We start from the raw sequence: 20,086 nt of genomic DNA on the forward strand, positions 1-20,086 counted from the left end.
AAACAACAGAGGGCAACAGAGGGCAACAGAGGGCTGGGCTCGGTGGCTCATGCCTATAATCCCAGCACTTTGGGAGGCCGAGGCAGGCAGATGGCTTGAGGCCAGCCTGGCCAACGTAGTGAACCCTGTCTCTACTAAAAATACAAAAATCAGCTTGGTGTGGTGGCGTACACCTGTAATTCCAGCTGCTGGGAAGGCTGAGGCATGAGAAACGCTTGAACCTGGGAGGTGGAGGTTGCAGTGAGCCAAGGTCGCAACACTGCACTCCAGCCTGGGCGACAGAGCAAGAACAAAGCACAAAATTCCTATGCTTCATAGGAGAAGACACATCATCTAAAACATTTGCTATCATTTTCTTATTTCAAGGAGGCAATGTGGGCTGTACGCAGTGGCTCACACCTGTCATCCCAGCACTTTGGGAGGCTGAGGTGGGTGGATCACCTGAGGTCAGAAGTTTAAGACCAGCCTGGCCAACATGGTGAAACCCTCTGTCTACTAAAAACACAAAAATTAGCCTTGCGTGGTGGCAGGTGCCTGTAATCCCAGCTACTCGGGAGGCTGAGGCAGGAGAATCACTTGAACCCGGGAGGTGGAGATGGAAGTGAAATGAGATTGCGCCACTGCCCTGCAGCCTGGGAGACAGAGTGAGACCCCGTCTCAAAAGAAATAACAAGCTCTTTTTAGATTCAAGCCCTTTATTATTTACATAGACAGCAATAACAAGGTCACCAAAAGTGTCAGCTCCCTTTGTCCCTTGTTCCACAGAGTGACACTGAATCAAAAGGGGTCAGATGACAATGCCACACAGATTGCACTCTGTTGCTAAGAACCAATTCCAGGACAGTCACAGTGGTTCATACCTGTCAGTCCAGCATTTTGGGAGGCCGAGGTGGGAGGATCTCTTGAGGCCAGGAGTTTGACACCAGCCTGGGCAACATGGCAAGACCCTGTCTCTCCAAATAATAGAAAAGGAAAATTAGCTCAGTGTGGTGGTGCGTACCTATGGTATCAGCTACTTGGGTGGCTGAGGTAGGAGAATTGCTGAGCCAAAGGGTTGAGACTGCACTGAGCCATGGTCATGCCACTGCACTCTAGCCTGGGCAACAGAGCGAGACCCTGTCTTTAAAAATAATAATAAAACGGCCGGGCGCGGTGGCTCACGCCTGTAATCCCAGCACTTTGGGAGGCTGAGGCGGGTGGATCACAAGGTCAGGAGATCGAGACCATCTTGGCTAACACGGCGAAACCCCGTCTCTACTAAAAATACAAAAAATTAGCTGGGCGCGGTGGCGGACGCCTGTGGTCCCAGCTACTCGGGAGGCTGAGGCAGGAGAATGGTGTGGGCCCGGGAGGCGGAGCTTGCAGTGAGCCGAGATTGTGCCACTGCACTCCAGCCTGGGCAACAGAGCCAGACTCCGTCTCAAAAAAAAAAAAAAAAAAAAAAAATAATAATAATAAAACAATTAGCTAGCCATGTTAGCACACACCTGTGGTCCCAGCTACTCAGGAAGCTGAGGTGGGAGGATTGCTCGAGCCCAGGAGGTCAAGGCTACAGTGAGCCATGATTGCACCACTGCACTCCAGCCTGGGAGACAGAGCAAGACTCTGTCTCAAAAAGAAAAAAAAGAAGAAAAGAACCTGGGAGGTGATAAGAAACTGACTCATGACAGCCCTCCTGGGAGAGAGGCAGGCAGCCCCACCCAGTCCTCCTAAATCTTCATGTTCTGGGAAGCCCATAAGGGTATTCCACCAAGGCTCACGCCAGCTGTGGTTAGGCCTTGCCTACATGGCTGATGTAGAGACATGCATAGTCATCCGGGCACCAAGGAGAAATCATTCCCTTTAGCAGGGTTAAGATTTCTCTTCCCTGCTGGGTGCAGTGGCTCATGCCTCTAATCCCGGCACTTTGGGAGGCCGAGGTGTGTGGATCATCTCAGGTCAGGAGTTCGAGACCAACCTGACCAATATGGTGAAACTCCATCTCAAAAAAAAAAAAAAAAAAAAAAAAGAAAAGCCTTCTCTTTCCTCCCTCTTGAGGGCTGGTAGCAGGAGGGAACCTTCATTCCAGGAAGGCAACTGTGAGTAGATTCTGCTTCCAAATCCCTGCTTACCTCCCTTCCTCCTTATTAGCTGCTGTTTTGATCCTGGTAGAAAGGAGACAGGAGAAGTAAGGGGATGAGAAAGTTTTTGTGGATGCCTTGCCATTTTTCTACCTTTTTTTCCTTTTTTTTTTTTTTTGAGACAGAATCTTACTCTGTTGCCCAGGCTAGAGTGCAGTGGTGCGATCTCAGCTCACTGCACAGGTTCAAGCGATTCTCCTGCCTCAGCCTCCAGAGTAGCTGGGACTACAGGCTCCCACCACCACGCCTGGCTAATTTTTGTATTTTTTAGTAGAGACAGAGTTTTACCATGTTGGCCAAGCTGGTCTTGAACTCCTGACCTCAGGTGATCCTCCTGCCTCGGCCTCCCAAAGTGCTGGGATTACAGGCGTGAGCCACTACGCCTGGCCCTGGATGCCTTGTCATTTTTCTGATTCTGGCTAAAATCTAGAGCTCACTTCTCTTTTTTTCTAATATTTATTATTTATTTATTTTTTGTTGAGACAGTTTCTCACTGTTGCCGAGGCTGGAGTGTAGTGGTGTGATCTTCGCTCACGTCAACCTCCACATCCCAGGCTCAAGTGATCCTCCCACCTTGGCCTAGAGCTGACTTCTCTTGTGGGCCGGTGATGTAACCCACAGGAAATATTTGTGTCTGCCTTTCCTAGGTAAGCTCTAGGAGTGTGGCCTCCTTTATCCTGAGGCCACAGGCTGCTTTAGCTTTTCCAGACACAAGGCGGAGAGCAGTCTACTTTTCCTCTGTAGGTAGCCTGTCTAGCTCTGCGGAGGGGCTGAGAAGCTTCACTTGCCATCCTGCCTCCTCAGGATGAACTCGGCATAGCTACAGCTCCCAGTCTCCTTCTCTTTTCTTTTCTTTTTTTGAGACGGAGCCTTGTTCTCTTTCCCAGGCTGGAGTGCGGTGGCACAATCTTGGCTCAGTGCAACCTCTACCTGCCAGGTTCAAGTGATTCTCCTGCCTCAGCCTCCTGAGTAGCTGGGATTACAGGTATGTGCCACCACATTTGGCTAATTTTTTTGTATTTTTAGTGGAGAAGGGGTTTCACCATGTTGGCCAGGCTGGTCTCAAATTCCTGACCTCAAGTGATCCGCCCGCCTAGGCCTCCCAAAGTGCTGAGATTACAGGCATAAGCCACTGCGCCCTGCCCTCCCCCCTCCCCTCCCTTGCATTCCTTTTTTATTTTTATTTTTTCTTTTTTTGTTTCTTTTTTGGACACAGGGTCTTGCTCTGTCTCCCAGGCTGGAGTGCTGTGGCATGATCATAGCTCACTATAGCCCTTGACCTCCTGGGCTCAAGCAATCCTCCCATCTCAGCCTTCAGAGCAGCTGGGACCACATCTCAGCCTCCAGAGTAGCATGGTGCACCACCATGCCTGGCTACATTTTTTTTTTTTTTTGTATTTTTTGTACAGATGGGGTCTCACCATGTTGCCCAGGTTGGTCTTGAACTCCTGAGCTCAAGCGATCCGCCCACCTCAGCCCCACGAAGTGCTGGGATTATGGGCTTGAGCCACCTCGCCCAGCCCCCTTTTCTTTTTTCAGCTCTTTCCTGTACTTAAAATAGGCGAGTGGATCAGAAGTCACAGAACTAGCCTGTGGCCATCTCCTCTGTTAATTCTGTATTTGATAATTCAGCACTGGAATTTCACATCTGTTGCAAATATTTGTTTGTTTGTTTGTTTTAGAGACAGGGTCTCCCTCTGTTGCCCAGGCTGGAGTGTAATGGTGTGATCATAGCTTACTGCAGCCTCAACCTCCTGGGCTCAAGTGATCCTCTCGCCTTGGCCTCCTGAGTGGCCGAAACCACAGGCATGCGCCACCACACCCTGCTGAGTTTTAAATGTTTTGAAGTTTTTTGAGATGGAGTCTCACTGTGTTGCCCAGGCTGGTCCTGAATTCCTGGTCTCAAGCAATCCTCCTGCTTGGGCCTCCCAAAGCACTAGGATTGCAATTTTCAGTTTCAGTGGGAAATTTTAGAATCATCATATTCACATTCTAAAATATTTATCCCTTTTGAGTATCATAGACTCATGATCTTTTACAAATTCAACTTATTCCATTGATCATATATCTATATATACACGTGTGTGTGTGTGTGTGTGTATATATATATATATTTTTTGAGATAGAGCCTCATTCCATCATCCAGGCTAGAGTGCAGTGGTGCGATCACGGCTCACTGCAGCCTCAACCTACCAGGCTCCAGTAATCCTCCCACCTCAGCTTCCCAAGTAGCTGGGACTACAGGTGTGCACCACTGCACTCACTTAATTTTAAAATTTTTTGTAGGCTGGGTGTGGTGGCTCATGCCTGTAATCCCAGCACTTTGGGAGGCCGAGGCGGGCGGATCACGAGGTCAGGAGATAGAGACCATCCTAGCTAACACGGTGAAACCCTGTCTCTACTAAAAATGCAAAAAATTAGCCGGGTGTGGCGGCGGGTGCCTGTAGTCCCAGCTGCTGGGGAGGCTGAGGCAGGAGAATGGCGTGAACCCAGGAGGCGGAGCTTGCAGTGAGCTGAGATCGCGCCACTGCACTCCAGCCTGGGCAACTGAGTGACATTCCATCTCAAAAAAAAAAAAAAAAAAATTTTTTTTTGTAGAGGCAGGGTCTCACTTATTGCCCAAGCTGGTCTCGAACTTCTGGGCTCAAGCACTCCGCCCACCTCAGCCTACCAAAGTCCTGGGATTACAGGCATGAGCCACAGTGCCCAGCCTATAATTTTTTATTTTTCATTTTTAGAAGACAGAGTCAGGCCAGGCACTGTGGCTCTCACCTGTAAGCACAGCCCTTTGGGAGGTTGAGGCGAGTGAATCACCTGAGGTCAGGAGTTTGCGACCAGCCTGGCCAACATGATAAAATCCCTTCTCTACTAAAAATATAAAAATTAGCCAGGCACTGTGGCAGGTACCTGTAATCCCAGTTACTCAGGAGGCTGAGAGAGGAGAATCACTTGAACCCAGGAGGCAGAGGTTGTAGTGAGCCGAGATTGCGCCATTGCACTCCGGCCTGGGTGATGAGAGTAAAACTCCATCTCAAAAAAAAAAAGAAGACAGGGTCTGGGTCTGTCATCTAGGCTGAAGTGCAGTGGCATTTTATTTTTGACGCTTAAATTGCCACCCTGTGGCTAGTGAATATCCTTTTAAGCTCTTTGTAGTGATAACATCTCCAATTAGCCATTAAAAAAAACTTTTGCTTTTTGTTGTTGTCGTTTTTTGGGAAGGGGTCTCACTGTGTTGTCCAGGCTGGAGTGCAGTGGAGCAATCAAGGCTCACTGCAGCTTTGACCTCCCCAGGCTCAGGTGATCCTCCCACTGCAGGCCCCCGAGCAACTGGGACTACAGGCATGGGCCACCATGACCGGCTAATTTTCTTTGTGTTTTTTTTTGGGGGGGGGTTCTCACTATGCTGTCCAGGTTGGTCTCAAACTCCTGAGCTCAAGTGATCCACCTGCCTTGGCCTCCCAAAGTGCTGGGATTATGAGGAATCTTGTTTTCTGACAGCTGGATATTCTAGGCCCAGTTAAAGGTTTTCTGTCTCAAACATAGAATTGGCTACTCATTCCAAGAGCGTTGGCCGTATTTTATTGAAACATCCTGTTAGAGACCAAAATTTGGGGCCAGGCCCAGTGGCTCATACCTGTAATCCCAACACTTTGGGAGGCCGAGGCAGGCAGATCACAAGGTCAGGAGTTCGAGACCAACCTGGCCAACATAGTGAAACCCCATCTCTGCTAAAAATACAAAAATTAACTGAGTATAGTGGCACATGCCTGTAGGCGCAAGCTACTTGGGAGGATGAAGCGGGAGAATCGCTTAAACCTGAGAGACAGGTTGCAGTGAGCCAAGATCATGCCATTGCACTCCAACCTGGGTGACAGAGTGAACTCCATCTCAAAAAAAAAAAAAAAAAAAAAAATTTGGGCCTTAGGAATACAGATTTTTATGGTTTCAGAAGAGTGCCGATAGCATCACAGGATGACAGTAGAGAAAAATTACCTTTTATTTAAAAGCAAAAGCTCATGAATTTATGCAGATATTTTAAACTTTTTTTTTTTTTGAGACAGAGTCTCGCTCTGTCACCCGGGCTGACGTGCTATGGCATGATCTTGGCCCACTGCAATCTCCGCCTCCTAGTTTCAAGCAATTCTCCTGCCTCTGCCTCCCAAGTAGTTGGGACCACAGGCGCCCACCACTATGCCCGGCTAATTTTTGTATTTTTATTTTATTTTATTATTTATTTATTTATTTATTTGAGATGGAGTCTTATTCTGTCGCCCAGGCTGGAGTGCAGTGGCACCATCTCGGCTCACTGCAAGCTCCGCCTCCCAGGTTCACGCCATTCTCCTGCCTCAGCCTCCCCAGTAGCTGGGACTACAGGCGCCCGCCACCACGCCCAGCTAATTTTTTTTGTATTTTTAGTAGAGATGGGGCTTCACCATGTTAGCCAGGATGGTCTCGATCTCCTGACCTCGTGATCCACCCGTCTCGGGCTCCCAGAGTGTTGGGATTACGGGCGTGAGCCACCGCGCCTGGCCTTTGTATTTTTAGTAGAGACGGGGTTTCACCATGTTGGCCAGGCGGGTCTCGAAATCCTGACCTCAGGTGATCCACCCACCTCAGCTTCCCAAAGTATTGGGACTATAGTCGTGAGCCACCATGCCTGGCGAGATATCTTAAACTTAATTATAATTTACTAAGCTCTTTCTTGTACTAACATTAAAGTATTTTAATTTATTTTCTCCTCTTTACTGAGATTTTAAAACATATTCTCTGTACTATGTAACTTTTTTTAAAATCAAATTTTACTTACTTTGCTTTAAAGTATTAGACCAAGTCATGTGTTTAAATAACAATATTATTTAAAGCTTTGCAAGCTTTAATTTTCTTTTTTTTTTTTTTTTTTTTTTGAGACGGAGTCTCGCTCTGTCGCCCAGGCTGGAGTGCAGTGGCGCAATCTCGGCTCACTGCAAGCTCCGCCTCCCGGGTTCACACCATTCTCCTGCCTCAGCCTCCGGAGTAGCTGGGACTACAGGCGCCCGCCACTGCGCCCGGCTAATTTTTTCTATTTTTAGTAGAGACGGGGTTTCACCATGGTCTCGATCTCCTGACCTTGTGATCCGCCCACCTCGGCCTCCCAAAGTGCTGGGATTACAGGCGTGAGCCACCGCGCCCGGCCGCAAGCTTTAATTTTCTAAAACAAGATCAGGTCTTCTCCAAGAACATTATAAAAGAATAGCCACAATTCCTTCATTGTTTTATTCTTTCACTTTTTAACAGCTTTATTCAAGAAAAGCTTACATACAATATGCTTCATGTTTAAAGTGTATAATTTGGATCAGGCACAGTGGCTCACTCCTGTAATCCCAGCACTTTGGGAAGCCGAGACAGGCGGATCACTTGAACCCAGGAGTTTGAGGCCAGCCTGGGCAACATAGTGAGACCCCAGTCTCTACAAAAAACTATTAAAAAATAACTGGGCATGGCAGTGTGCCCCTGTTGTCCCAGCTACTTGGAAGGCTGAGGTGGAGGATTGCTTAAGCCCAGGAATTCAAGGCACAGTGAGCTAGGAGGGCACCACTGCCCTTCAGCCTGAGCAATAGGGCCATACCCTATCTCAGTAAATACATAAATGTATAAAATTTGACACACATATGTACTGTGAAACCATTACTACAAAGAAGAAAATGAACAAGGGAATTATGCCCCCCAAATTTGCTCACACCTTGTTAAATCCCTCACTCTTGTCCATTTCTTTTCTTTTCTTTTTTTTTTAAGACAAAGTCTCTCTCTGTTGCCCAGGCTGGAGTACAGTGGCACGATCTTGGCTCATTGCAACCTCTGCCTCCCGGGTTCAAGCGATTCTCATGCCTCAGCCACTTGAGTATCTGGGATTACATGCGTCTACCACCACACTTGGCTAATTTTTGTATTTTTAGTAAAGACAGGGTTTCTCCATGTTGGCCAGGCTGGTCTCAAACTCCTGGCCTCAAGTGATCCATCCGCCTTGGCCTCCCAAGGTGCTGGGATTACAGGTGTGAGCCACCGCGGCTGGCCTCTACTTACCTGTTGATATGTATGTGGTTGTTTCCAGTTTGGGGTTATTATAATTAATACCACCAAGAATATTCTGTGCAAGTCACAGTGTGGAAATACGATTTCATTTATCTTGGTTAAATACCTGGGAGTGGAATGGCTGAAGTCTACAGTACGTATATTTTTAACTTTTTCAGAAGCTACCAAATTGTCTTCTATATTGCTTTAAGTATTTTGCATTTTCACCACCTGAGGGTGAGAATTCTAGTTGTTTTGCATCCTCACTAACACTTGGGGTGGTCAGTGTTTTTTTTTTGAGACAGAGCCTCCCTCTGTTGCCCAGGCTGGAGTGCAGTGGTGCGATCTCGGCTCACGGTAACCTCCACTTCCTGGGTTCAAGCAGTTCTCTACCTTAGCCTCCCAAGTAGCTGTGATTACAGGTGCCCGCCACCACACCTGGCTAATTTTTGTATTTTTAGTAGAGATGGGGTTTCACCATATTGGCCAGGCTGGTCTTGAACTCCTGACTTCGTGATCTACCCACCTCGGCCCCCGAAAGTGCAGGGATTACAGGCATGAGCCACTATGCCCAGCCAGTTAAGTATCATTTTATGTGCTCATGGCATCCATCTATCTCCCTTTTTTTTTTGAGACAGTCTCGCTCTGTCACCCAGACTGGAGTGCAGTGACGCAATCTCAGCTAACTGCAACCTCCACCTCCTGAGTTCAAGTGATTCTCCTGCCTCAGCCTCCTGAGTAGTTAGGACATGTACCACCATACCTGGCTAATTTTTGTATATATATATATGTTGTTTGAGATGGAATTTCCCTCTTGTTGCCCAGACTGGAGTGCAATGGTGTGATCTCAGCTCACCACAACCTCTGCCTCCCAGGTTCAAGTGATTCTCCTGCCTCAGCCTCCTGAGTAGCTGGGATTACAGGCCTGCGTCACCACGCCCAGCTAATTTTGTATTTTTAGTAGAGATGAGATTTATCCATGTTGGTCAAGCTGGTCTCAAACTCCCGACCTCAGGTGATCCGCCCACCTTGGCCTCCCAAGGTGCTGGGATACAGGCATGAGCCACCACTGACTAACTTTTGTATTTTAGGAGAGACGGAGTTTCACCATGTTGGCCAGGCTGCAACCTCCGACTCCCTGGTGCAAGCAATTCTTCTTCCTCAGCCTCCCGAGTAGCACACCTGTCAGATCCTCCTGATCTCGGGGGATCTGCCTGTCTTAGCCTCTAAAAGTGCTGGGATTACAGATGTGAGTCACCGTGCCAGGCTCATCCATGTATCTTCTTTGATGAGTGTCAGTAAGTATTTGGTAGAATTCACCAGTAAAACACAAATTAAATATGTGATGCTGGTACTCCCAAAGTTGCATGTGTGGTAACTGCACCATCACCACAGAGAGGAAGTGAAAATTATATTTACTACACACTGGGCATGGTGGTTCATGCCTGCAATCCCAGCACTTTGGGAACTGAGGTGGGAGGATCACTTGAGCCCAGGAGTTCGAAGTCAGCGTAGGTAACACAGTGAGACCCTACTTCTACAGAAAATAAAAAAAATAAATTAGCGGGGTGTAGTGGTGCACAACTGTAGTCCCAGCTACTTGGGAGGCTGAAACAGGAGGATTGCTTGAGCTCAGGAGGTTAGGCTGCAGTAAGCCATGTTCACACCACTGTACTCCAACCTGGGCGGCAGAGCGAGACTCTGTCTCAAAAATAATTTTCTTTTTTTTTTTGAGACAGATTGGTAGACGTAGGAACGTGCCACCATGCCTGGCTAATTTTTGTATTTTTAGTAGAGATGGGGTTTCACCACGTTGACTAGGCTGGTCTCGAACTCCTGACCTCAGGTGATCCGCCCACCTTGACCTCCCAAAGTGTTGGGATTACAGGTGTGAGCCACTGTGCTTGGCAAAATTTTTTTTTTACAACAGAGAAGTGAAACATTAATGAATTCTTAAGAAATAGTTAGCAGTTTCAAGTAAGGAGGTCTCCAAGATGAGACACGTTATGTTACTTGTTCTACTGTAACATATATTTGTTAATTCCCTTTTATAACCAAAGAAACTCTTTTTTTTTTTTTTTTTTTTTTTTTGAGACGGAGTCTGGCTCTGTCGCCCAGGCTGGAGTGCAGTGGCCGGATCTCAGCTCACTGCAAGCTCCGCCTCCCAGGTTTACACCATTCTCCTGCCTCAGCCTCCCGAGTAGCTGGGACTACAGGCGCCGCCACCACGCCCAGCTAGTTTTTTGTATTTTTTAGTAGAGACGGGGTTTCACCGTGTTAGCCAGGATGGTCTCGATCTCCTGACCTCGTGATCCACCTGTCTCGGCCTCCCAAAGTGCTGGGATTACAGGCTTGAGCCACCGCGCAGAAACTCTTAAAAGTCATCTTCTCTTATAAATTTGGGTGCTTGACCTTTCCACAATCAAGGTTCATGGCTGCAGCCATGATTTCCGGGCAAGATTTTAAAGTAACTGGAAAATATCCGCCCCTCCCAATCTAACCTCAGCCTTGGAGGAGAATTTGCTGATCACCATTGTTTTGGGGATTTGTTTCGGTTTGAGACAAGGTCTCCCTCTGTTGCCCAGGATGGAGTGCAGTGGGATGCAACTGACCTCCCAGGCTCCGGGGATCCTCCCACCTCAGACTCCCAGGTGACTGGGACTACAGGTGCATGCCATTGTGCCTGGCGAATGTTTTGTATTTTTTGTAGAGAAGACAAGGTTTTTCCATGTTGCCCAGGCTGGTCTTGACCTCCTGGGCTCAAACGATCTTCCCACCTCAGCCTCACAAAGTGCTGGGATTATAGGTGTGAGCCACTATGCCCATGTGGCCGAGCCGAGGGCTTTTTTTTTTTTTTATAGTAAGTGGTGAATTCCTCATCATGCCACTGTCCCTCTGCCATTTCTGAACATTTTCTTTCTTTCCTTTTCTTTTTCTTTTTCTTTTATTTTGAGACGGAGTCTCGCTTTGTCGCCTAGGCTGGAGTGCAGTGGCGTGATCTCAGCTCACTGCAACCTCCTCATCCTGAGTTCAAGCGATTTTCCTGCCTTAGCCTTCCAAATAGCCCTGCTAACTTTTGTAGTTTTAGTAGAGACGGGGTTTCGCTGTGTTGGCCAGGCTGGTCTCGAACTCCTGGCCGCAGGTGATCCACCCGCCTCGGCCTCCCAAAGTGTTGGGATTACAGGCGTGAGCCTGAACATTTTTTTTTTTTCTTTTTTTGAGATGGAGTCTTGCTCTGTTGCCCAGGCTGGAGTGCAGTGGCATGATCTTGGCTCACTGCAACCTTTGCCTCCTGGATTTAAACGATTCTCCTGCTCAGCCTCTCGAGTGGCTGGGATTACAAGTGCCCGCCACCACGCCCGGCTAATTTTTGTATCTTTAGTAGAGACAGGGTTTCACCATCTTGGTCAGGCTGGTCTCGAACTCCTGACCTCGTGATCCCCCTGCCTTGACCTTCCAAAGTGCTGAGATTCCAGGCATGAGTCGCCATGCCTGGCCTGAACATTTTATTTCAAATTCTTGCAATGTGTCTCCACTCTTTAGAAGAGGGTTGTTCACCTAAGGGTCTTGAATGGTTCATAGATACAATTCAGGAAGTTTGGACTGGACATGGGGGCTCACACCTATAATCCCAGCACTCTGGGGGGCTGAAACGGGACGATCACTTGAGCTCAGGAGTTTGAGACCAGTCTGGGCAACATAGTGAGACTCTGTCTCAAAAAAAAAAAAAAAAAAAAAATTCAGGAGACTTGTAAACTTAAATGGGTATAAAATTACATCCTTATTTTAATTAACTTCTAACTGAAAAATCGCATTTATTTCATTTAAGGAGAAACCACCAACAGTATTAGCAGCAGCTGCTACTTTGCCGCCACCAATGGAAATCAGGGGTCTTTTCTTTTCTTGTTTTTTTTTTTTTTTGAGACGGAGTCTCGCTCTGTCGCCCGGGCTGGAGTGCAGTGGCCGGATCTCAACTCACTACAAGCTCCGCCTCCCGGGTTCACGCCATTCTCCTGCCTCAGCCTCCCAAGTAGCTGGAACTACAGGCGCCCGCCACCTCGCCCGGCTAGTTTTTTGTATTTTTTTTTTTTTAGTAGAGACAGGGTTTTGCCGTGTTACCCAGGATGGTCTGGATCTCCTGACCTCGTGATCCGCCCGTCTTGGCCTCCCAAAATGCTGGGATTACAGGCTTGAGCCACCGCGCCCAGCCCTTTTCTTGGTTTTTATTTAGGCAGTGTCTCGCTGTGTCACCCAGGCTGGAGTGCTGTGGTGCCAGATCATAGCTCACTGCAGCCTCCAACTCGTGGGCTTGAGTGTTCCTTCCATCTCAGCCTCCCGAGTAGTTGGGACCACAGGCGCACTCCACTACACCCGGCTAAAATTCTGTAGTACTTTATTTTATTTATTTAGTTTTGAGACAGATCTTGCTTGCTCTGTTGCCTAGGCTGGAGCGCAGTGGCACTATCTTGACTCACTGCAAGCTCTGCCTCCCAGGTTCAAGCGATTCTCCTGCCCCAGCCTCTGGAGTAGCTGGGGTTACAGGCACGTGCCACCACACCCAGGTAATTTTTTTGTATTTTTAGTAGAGACGAGGTTTCACTGTGTTGGCCAGGCTGGTCTTGAACTCCTGGTCTCAAGTGATCCAGCTCCCTCTGCCTCCTAAAGTGCTGGAATTATAGGTGTGAGCCACTGTGCCTGGCTGTTTTCCGTATTTTTTGCAGAGTGGGGTGGGTCTCGTTCTGTTGCCAAGGCTGGTCTTGAACTCCTGGCCTCAAGTGATCCTCCTACCTCAGGTTTCCAAAGTGCTGGATTATAGATGTGAGCCACTGAGCTTGTCCAAATAAGGAATCTTTTCACAGCGCATCTAGTTTGTTTCAGAACCCAAAAGTATCATTCATGCTCATCATTGGCTGACATTACAGTAGTTATGAGGGCTGCTCTTAAAGCTTGCCATTTAAAGTGTTAATAAAGAAGTATGTATATTACTATATCACCAGTTTAAAAAAATATTTTGATTACTTTTTAATTGTATTTAATATTTTGACTGAATTTCAGGGTAATTGGTTTTCCTTGCGAGTCTATGTATTTAATTCTGTGCGTTTTAAACATTATGCTGAGCAGGGCATAATAGTCTTCCCCAGACTGTCAGGGGCCTAAGGCACAAAAGAGATTAGAAACCCCTGGCCTGGGGTCTTTTAGGGGAGGGTGGGCACTGCAGAAAACTTTCTACCTAGCCAAATGCATGTTTTGGCCAAATGCATGTTTTTTTTCTTATTAAAGGATTTTGAGGCCTGGCACGGTGGCTCATGCCTATAAACCCAGCACTTTGGGAGACTGAGGTGGGTGGATCACCTGAGGTCAGGAGTTCAAGACCAGTCTGGCCAACACGGCGAAACCCAGTCTCTACTAAAAATACAAAAGTCAGCTGGGCGTGGTAGTGGGCACCTCTTGTCCCAGCTACTCGGGAGGCTGAGGCAGGAGAATTGCTTGAAACCGGGAGGCAGAGGTTGCAGTGATCCAAGATCGCACCACTGCACTCCAGCCCGAGTGACAGAGCAAGACTGTCTCAAAAAAAAAAAAAAAAAAAAAAAAAAAAAAGAAAGAAAAAGAAAAAGAAAAGGCTTTTGGACCGAGGCAGGAGAATCGCTTGAGGATAGGAGTTCGAGGCCAGCCTGGGAAACATAGCAAGACCTCTCATTTCTACAATAAAATTAAAAATTAGCAGGGTGCGGTGACACCTACTTGTAGTCCCAACTACTTGGGAGGCTGAGGTGGGAGGATCATTTGAGCCCAGGAGATTGAGGCTGCAGTGAGCTGTGATTACCCCACTGCATTCCAGCCTGGGCAACAGATCAAGATGCTCTTTAAAATAAATAATAAATGAATACAGGATTTGGGGACAGTGATTGAGATTCATTACTCAACATTCACATTAGTGCATTACTTTGCTATTTTTTTTTTTTTTTCCTTTTTGAGACAGTCTCACTCTGTTGCCCAGGCTGGAGCTCAGTGGTGTAATCTTGGCTCACTGCAACCTCCACCTCCCGAGTTCAAGCGATTCTCCTGCCTCAGTCTCCCGAGTAACTGGAATTACAGGTGCCCGCCACCATGCTGGGTTAATTTTCATATTTTTAGTAGAGATGGGGTTTCACCGTATTGGCCAGGCTGGTCTCAAACTCCTGACCTCAAGTGATCTGCCTGCCTCGGCCTCTCAAAGTGTTGGGATTACAGGCATGAGTCACTGTGCCTGGCTGCTTTGCTGTCTCTTAATACTAGGAATGTAAGAGCCCCTCAACATCGCAGGAAGTTTCTTTCTTTCTTTTTTTTTTTTTTTTGAGATGGACTCTGGCTCTGTCGCCCAGGCTGGAGTGCAGTGGCGCGATCTCGGCTCACTGCAAGCTCCGTCTCCCGGGTTCTCGCCATTCTCCTGCCTCAGCCTCCCGAGTAGCTGGGACTACAGACGCCCGCCACCAAGCCCGGCTAATCCACCTGCCTTGGCCTCCCAAAATGTTGGGATTACAGGCATGAGCCACTGCACCCCGCTATGATCTTTCTTCCGTCACTGTCCTCCTCCTCTGCTGCCCCACCCTGGCCCGTTGCCCTCACCCAGACCCACCACAGCCTCCCTGGGCCCCGCCTCATTTTGCCACCTCCAATCCATCCTTGCCCCAACCCTCTGGCTACAGGGTGATCTCAGCTCCCATTTTAATTGGCATTGGCTCCCAGCACCTTCCAAACTCCCTGGCCTGGCATTCGAGGCTCTCTCTACCTTGCAGGTCTCATATCCCACCTCGCTGCTCCCGTAACTGCAGTCCCCCAAGCCCCCAACACCCAGAGTCACAGTCAGCCAGGGCACTCGTGGTCCCAAAACTTGGCTCAGCTATCCCATGGTCCTGGCCTGGCACAGAGCAGGCATCTGAAATGCTTGTTGAGGAACCAGTGAAACCCCCTTGAAAATGTTGCTGCCGTCTGTGCAACTGCTGTGATTTTGCCAGAGCCCCCACTGAGTGTGGGCTGTCTGGAAGCACCCTCTTGAGGGACAGACCTGAGGATCTCACCCTGGTGGCCAGACTGAAGAGAGAGCTCCCTTTTCACTGACCTCCTGGGCCTTCCTGCCGCATCCCTTGGGAGAGCCCGGGGGGGTCACTGTATCATCTTCTCCTGCTGTCCCCCCCGAATTCACTTTAGCCTGGGAACTCCCCAGGAATAGCGCCTGCCCCCCTTAGGATGGGCACAGACCCTTTCCCACAGTCTTATTCTCTATGTGTGTGCGTATGTGCATGAGCCCCACATTGAGCGAGGGCGACAGCCATCAGTGCTTTTGCCTGCTTCTGTGCTGATTCTGTTTTGAACATTCAGCATGGAGAGTGGCCTCTGCTGTGGCCGACTACATCAGGAGGAAAGGACAGGAGGGCCTGAAGGCTGGCACACTCTGTGTCTAAGTCTTTTTTTATGAAATGGAGTCTCACTCTGTTACCCAGGCTGGTGTGCAGTGGCACAATCTTGGCTCACTGCAACCTCCACCTCCTGGGTTCAAGCAATCCTCCCACCTCAGCCTCCAAGTAGCTGGGATTACAGGCGTGCACCACCAGGCCTGGCCAGTTTTTTTTTTTTTTTGTATTTTTGGTAGAGGAGGGGTTTCACCATGTTGGCCAGGCTGGTCTCAAACTCCTGACCTCAGGTGATTTGCCCGCCTTGGCCCCCCAAAGTGCTGGGATTACAGGCGTGAACCACTGCCCCCGCCCGGTGGGTCCAAGTCTTAAGTCTGCCCCTGTTCCTCTGCCCAACCCAAGCCTCAGTCCAGAGCCTGCTCCGTTCTTGTTGGAGTGGAATGGGGGCTTGCACTTGGCCTGGCATAGACCCCAAACCACCAGGGCACAGGGGCAGAAGGGCTCCAGCCACAACTGAATGGAGGACCTGGAAGCAGAGGTAGCAGGGTGCTCTCCTGATCGCTGAATTTGTATTCTTCCCTCACCATGGTGGCAGCAGGGGGCCCTGCTCTGTCACTTCCTGGTGATTTTGTGTATGGGGACCGGGTGACTGATAGCCCTGGGAGCCGCCCAAAGGTGTTTATGCCCCTTTTATGGGGAGGAGGCTATAAGTCTTAGTCACAGTCCTGAGAGATTTAGATGTCTGGGATCTGAAATTCGCATCACTGGCCAGGCGCAGTGGCTCATGCCTATAATCCCAGCCCTTTGGGAGGCTGAGGTGGGTGGATCACCTCCCACCCAGGATTGCTCAGGAGTTTGAGACCCGCCTGACCAACTTGGTGAAACCCTGTCTCTACCAAAAATAATTAGCTGGACGTGGTGGTCCACGCCTGTAGTCCCAGATACTTGGGAGGCTGAGGTGGGAGGATAGTTTGAGCCCAGGAAGTTGAGGCTGCAAGTGAGCCAAGATCGTGCCACTGCACCTGTCTCAGAAAAAGAAAGAAAAGAAAGGAGAGAGAGAAAGAGGAGAGGAAGGAAGGAAGGGAGGGAGGGAGGAAGGAAGGAAGGAGAAAGAAAGATGGATGCATCACTGGCCCAAGCCCTGCAAGGCCAGTCCTGGGCAAGGGGACCGTGGGTCTGTGACCCCACGTCTGGGGCGTTGAGGGGAAGGCAGAGGTTTGGCTTAGTAGGAACAAGATCTTTCTTGAACATGGGGTGCTGGGACTGCCAGCAGGCAGTGTCTCCTGAGCCTGAGGTCATGGGAGCCACAGCTGGAATTCCACCTGTGGGTAGGTGTGGGGTGGGAATGGGACGGGGTGGGGAAGGGTGTGAATAGGGTGGAGTGCGGTGGGTGGGAGGGCTCTTTAAGCTTCTTCTAAGTTTCAGTCTATGACCCAGCTGGGAAATCCAGCCTCTTCCATTGCCCAACCCCCAAGGGCTAATACAGAGACATCCTGCCCTGCCACCCTGTCCACACCGCCAGACTTCATAGATCTGCCCCAAAACGCCTTTACCCTCCTCGACGGAGCCCGGACTCCTCCTGGCATCCAAGGTCTCCGTGTGACTTGGGCGTGCTCACCATCCCTGTGTCCTGAATGTCCCCTCCTCTCTTTCCAGCACCCCTCGTTGTTGCCACCCCCATCTCTCTGCCTCACAGCTCCACTAAAGCCCCCTCCCGATCCTAAGCCCTAACCCTTGCTGTTGGGCCCTCTTTCAGGTGCTGCCCGATGGCCCACGGGGAGTCCCTCAGCTGTCCCACCAGAGACACAGCTGTAAGGGGGCCTGGCAGGTGTCAGGCCACACTGGGCTGGACGGGGGTCTCTGAGAGTGGCTGCCCCGCAGTCCCCGCCTTCCCCGTGGGAGAAAGGACGACAGGAGAGCAGGGTGCAGTCCCTAAAACAGGCTTTTAATAACATCGTGTCTTCACTGAAGAGCTTGGCGTGTCCCACCCGGGCGGCGCCGCGGGCTAGTAGAAGGAGTACTGGTTCTCCACGGCGCGCGCGCGGCCGGGCGCGGCCTCCTGGGGCTCCTCGGCAGCGGCGGCGGCGGCCACGGCCTCCAGCAGGCGCTCGGCGCTGTTGCTGCGGCTCCGCACGCTGAGCGGGCCCTCGACGGGGCGCGTGGGGGCTGGCCCCGACGCAGCCGAAGATGACGAGGCGGACGACGAAGAGGCGCCGGCGGCGTCGGAGGGCGAGGCGGGCGGGCAGGCAGCCGCGGCGAGGCTGGAGAAGTAGTGCTGGCCGGGCGGGTCGCTCCAGCAGGCCGGGGGCGCTGGCGTGGCTGGGGGCGCGGGGCCCGGCTCTGCAACGAGGCGGCAGCAGGGAGTGAGTGGGGACCTGGGCTAGCCACATCCTGGAGGGAGGCCGGGATCCCTCAGGGGGCCAGGGCCAAACTCAGGTTTCCGAGTTGCAGCCCATGTCCTCGGACACATAGGCACGCACACCCGCACATATGCATAAACAGGAGCACACACACATACACGTACCTAACCACGCATGTGCACGCCCATACAGCCACACGCACAGGAGTGCACACACACGCACACATGAGGCACACGCTTGCACAGAGGCACACAGGCACATGCGCACCCATGCACGTGCACACACGTGCACGTATATGCGCGCACACATACACATGCACGCAATACACATGCTCATGCATATTTGCGCACACATGCACACGTAAACGTACACGAGCACATGCGTGCACATGCACACATACACTTATGCACACACACAACCACACACATGCACATGCACCATGCCCTTAGTGCTGGGTCACAGCAGCTTTGCTCTGAGCCTCCCCTGTGCAGGGGTTGGGAATCCACACTCCCAGCTCCTTTCATCCCATTTGCCCCAATCCACACCCCCGTCCCCACCCCCATACGCCCACCTGCACTGCTCTTGGGCACCCCGTTCCCCTTGCCAGGAATCATTAGGGACCTGGCTGCCTCAGGGCTGCCACTTCTGCCTCCACTCCTGCTGACCTGACTGCTTGCAATTGCTGTGGCTAGGCTAGGGTGGGAGGGACACAGCTGAGGCTGTGGGACAGGAGACCTGGGGCTCATCCTACCCCAGGGGCCACCTTCTTGAGTAATCAAAGGGGTCTTCTTGAGTAATCACACGGGCCAGGTGGTAGCATCTTACCTGGCGGGGGGCCCTGGGCCCGCACATAGCTGCGAAGGGTGATATCGGCGGAACCCCCTGACTCCAGTGGGATGGGGTGCGTGTGGAAGTGGCGGAGCATGTCAAGCACAGACTGGAACCACAGGTGCTGTACGTGACACTGGCCGTGGCCGTTCAGGGACAGGCGCAGGTGCTGTGGGTACAGGTGGGTGTGGTCAGGGGTGGGTCCGGGGCTGGGCACCTGGGTAAGCGCCTTTGGGGGTTGATGGAAGGACCAAGGCTCACAGGGGCTGGATGGGGCTGTGTCAGAACCAGGGGGCCCCTCACACATGAGCCCCATCTGGGGGTGGGGAATGGGGGCAACAGACCCAGGCTGGGATGGAAGGCATCAGGCATTGTCCCCATGCTGGGACACCCCTACTATGGGCCCATGTCCTACACACCTCTAATCTCTAATCCTCTCCTAACGCCAGAAGACAGGGATTACTGCCCCCATGTTAGAGATGGGAAAACCAAGACCCAGGGAAGGGGAGTGACTGGCCCACGGTCACAGCACAGAGCAGGGAAGAAAACTCCTGTTTGGGTGGTTCCCCCAGCCCAGGAGGCTAGAGGTTGGGCAGAGCCAAAACCCAGAGGTGTGAAAAGCTCCCCAGGGCTGGCTGGGGAGGAGTGACAGCACACTGTGGGAACAGCTGGAACAGGGCTGGCTACTCTCCAGGTCTCCAGAGCCTGCATGAGGCAGGTGCCTCAGGGTAAGAAACCACAGGCCTGTGGTGTCTAGCAGTGAGCCGCAGGTCTCTGACTTAAGCCCTATTTTGCTGAACGTGTATCCCACTGCAGAAAAAAGTGGCTATCTCTGGGGTGTGTGTGGCAACAGGGGAGCTAAGAGGAGTGGTTTGAGGGTACACACATAGCCCCAAGCCCAGCAAGGGGAGCTGGTCCGGCCGCCTACATAAATGACAGACAATCCGCCGGGTGCGGTGGCTCACGCCTGTTATCCCAGCACTTTGGGAGGCTGAGGGGAGTGGATCACTGGAGGTCAGGAGTTCAAGACCAGCCTGGCCAACATGGTGAGATCCCCCCATCCCTTTAAAAAACAAACAAACAAAATACAGACAATCCCTGGAACAGGGTGGCGGTCCCACAAGTGAGCTCTGCTACTTAGCAGAATAAGTTGCCAGGACAATGCAGGGACTCAGCCCGAGAGAAATAGCACAGAGGGGTCCCACCACAGCCTCATAGCCGGGCAGAGCCTGCGCAGGGCACAGCCGGGCCCCAGGGGTGAGGAGAGGCAAGCTGGACACATCCCAGTCTTCTGCCAGACCTTCCAGACGTTTATTCCGTGAAGGTGGAAAGAGTTGCC

At 50.9% G+C, this 20,086-nt stretch overlaps 1 protein-coding gene across 5 annotated transcripts in view; it reads right to left on the bottom strand.

The window, feature by feature from the left end:
- Window positions 1-17,483: 17,483 nt before the first annotated feature.
- SH2B2 (SH2B adaptor protein 2) overlaps window positions 17,484-20,086 on the bottom strand; it is a 38,118-nt gene continuing 35,515 nt past the window's right edge. For all 5 annotated transcript variants that reach the window (XM_073012719.1, XM_008018434.3, XM_008018433.3 and 2 more), the window contains 2 exons: window positions 18,745-18,916; window positions 17,484-17,899 (listed from right to left, as the gene is read on the bottom strand). In XM_073012719.1, the coding sequence (XP_072868820.1) occupies window positions 17,565-17,899; window positions 18,745-18,916 (507 nt within the window). In that variant the 3' untranslated portion in view covers window positions 17,484-17,564. The remainder of the gene's footprint in view (window positions 17,900-18,744; window positions 18,917-20,086) is intronic.

Source organism: Chlorocebus sabaeus, chromosome 28 (genome assembly GCF_047675955.1).
Source record: "Chlorocebus sabaeus isolate Y175 chromosome 28, mChlSab1.0.hap1, whole genome shotgun sequence".
Lineage (NCBI taxonomy): Eukaryota > Metazoa > Chordata > Mammalia > Primates > Cercopithecidae > Chlorocebus > Chlorocebus sabaeus.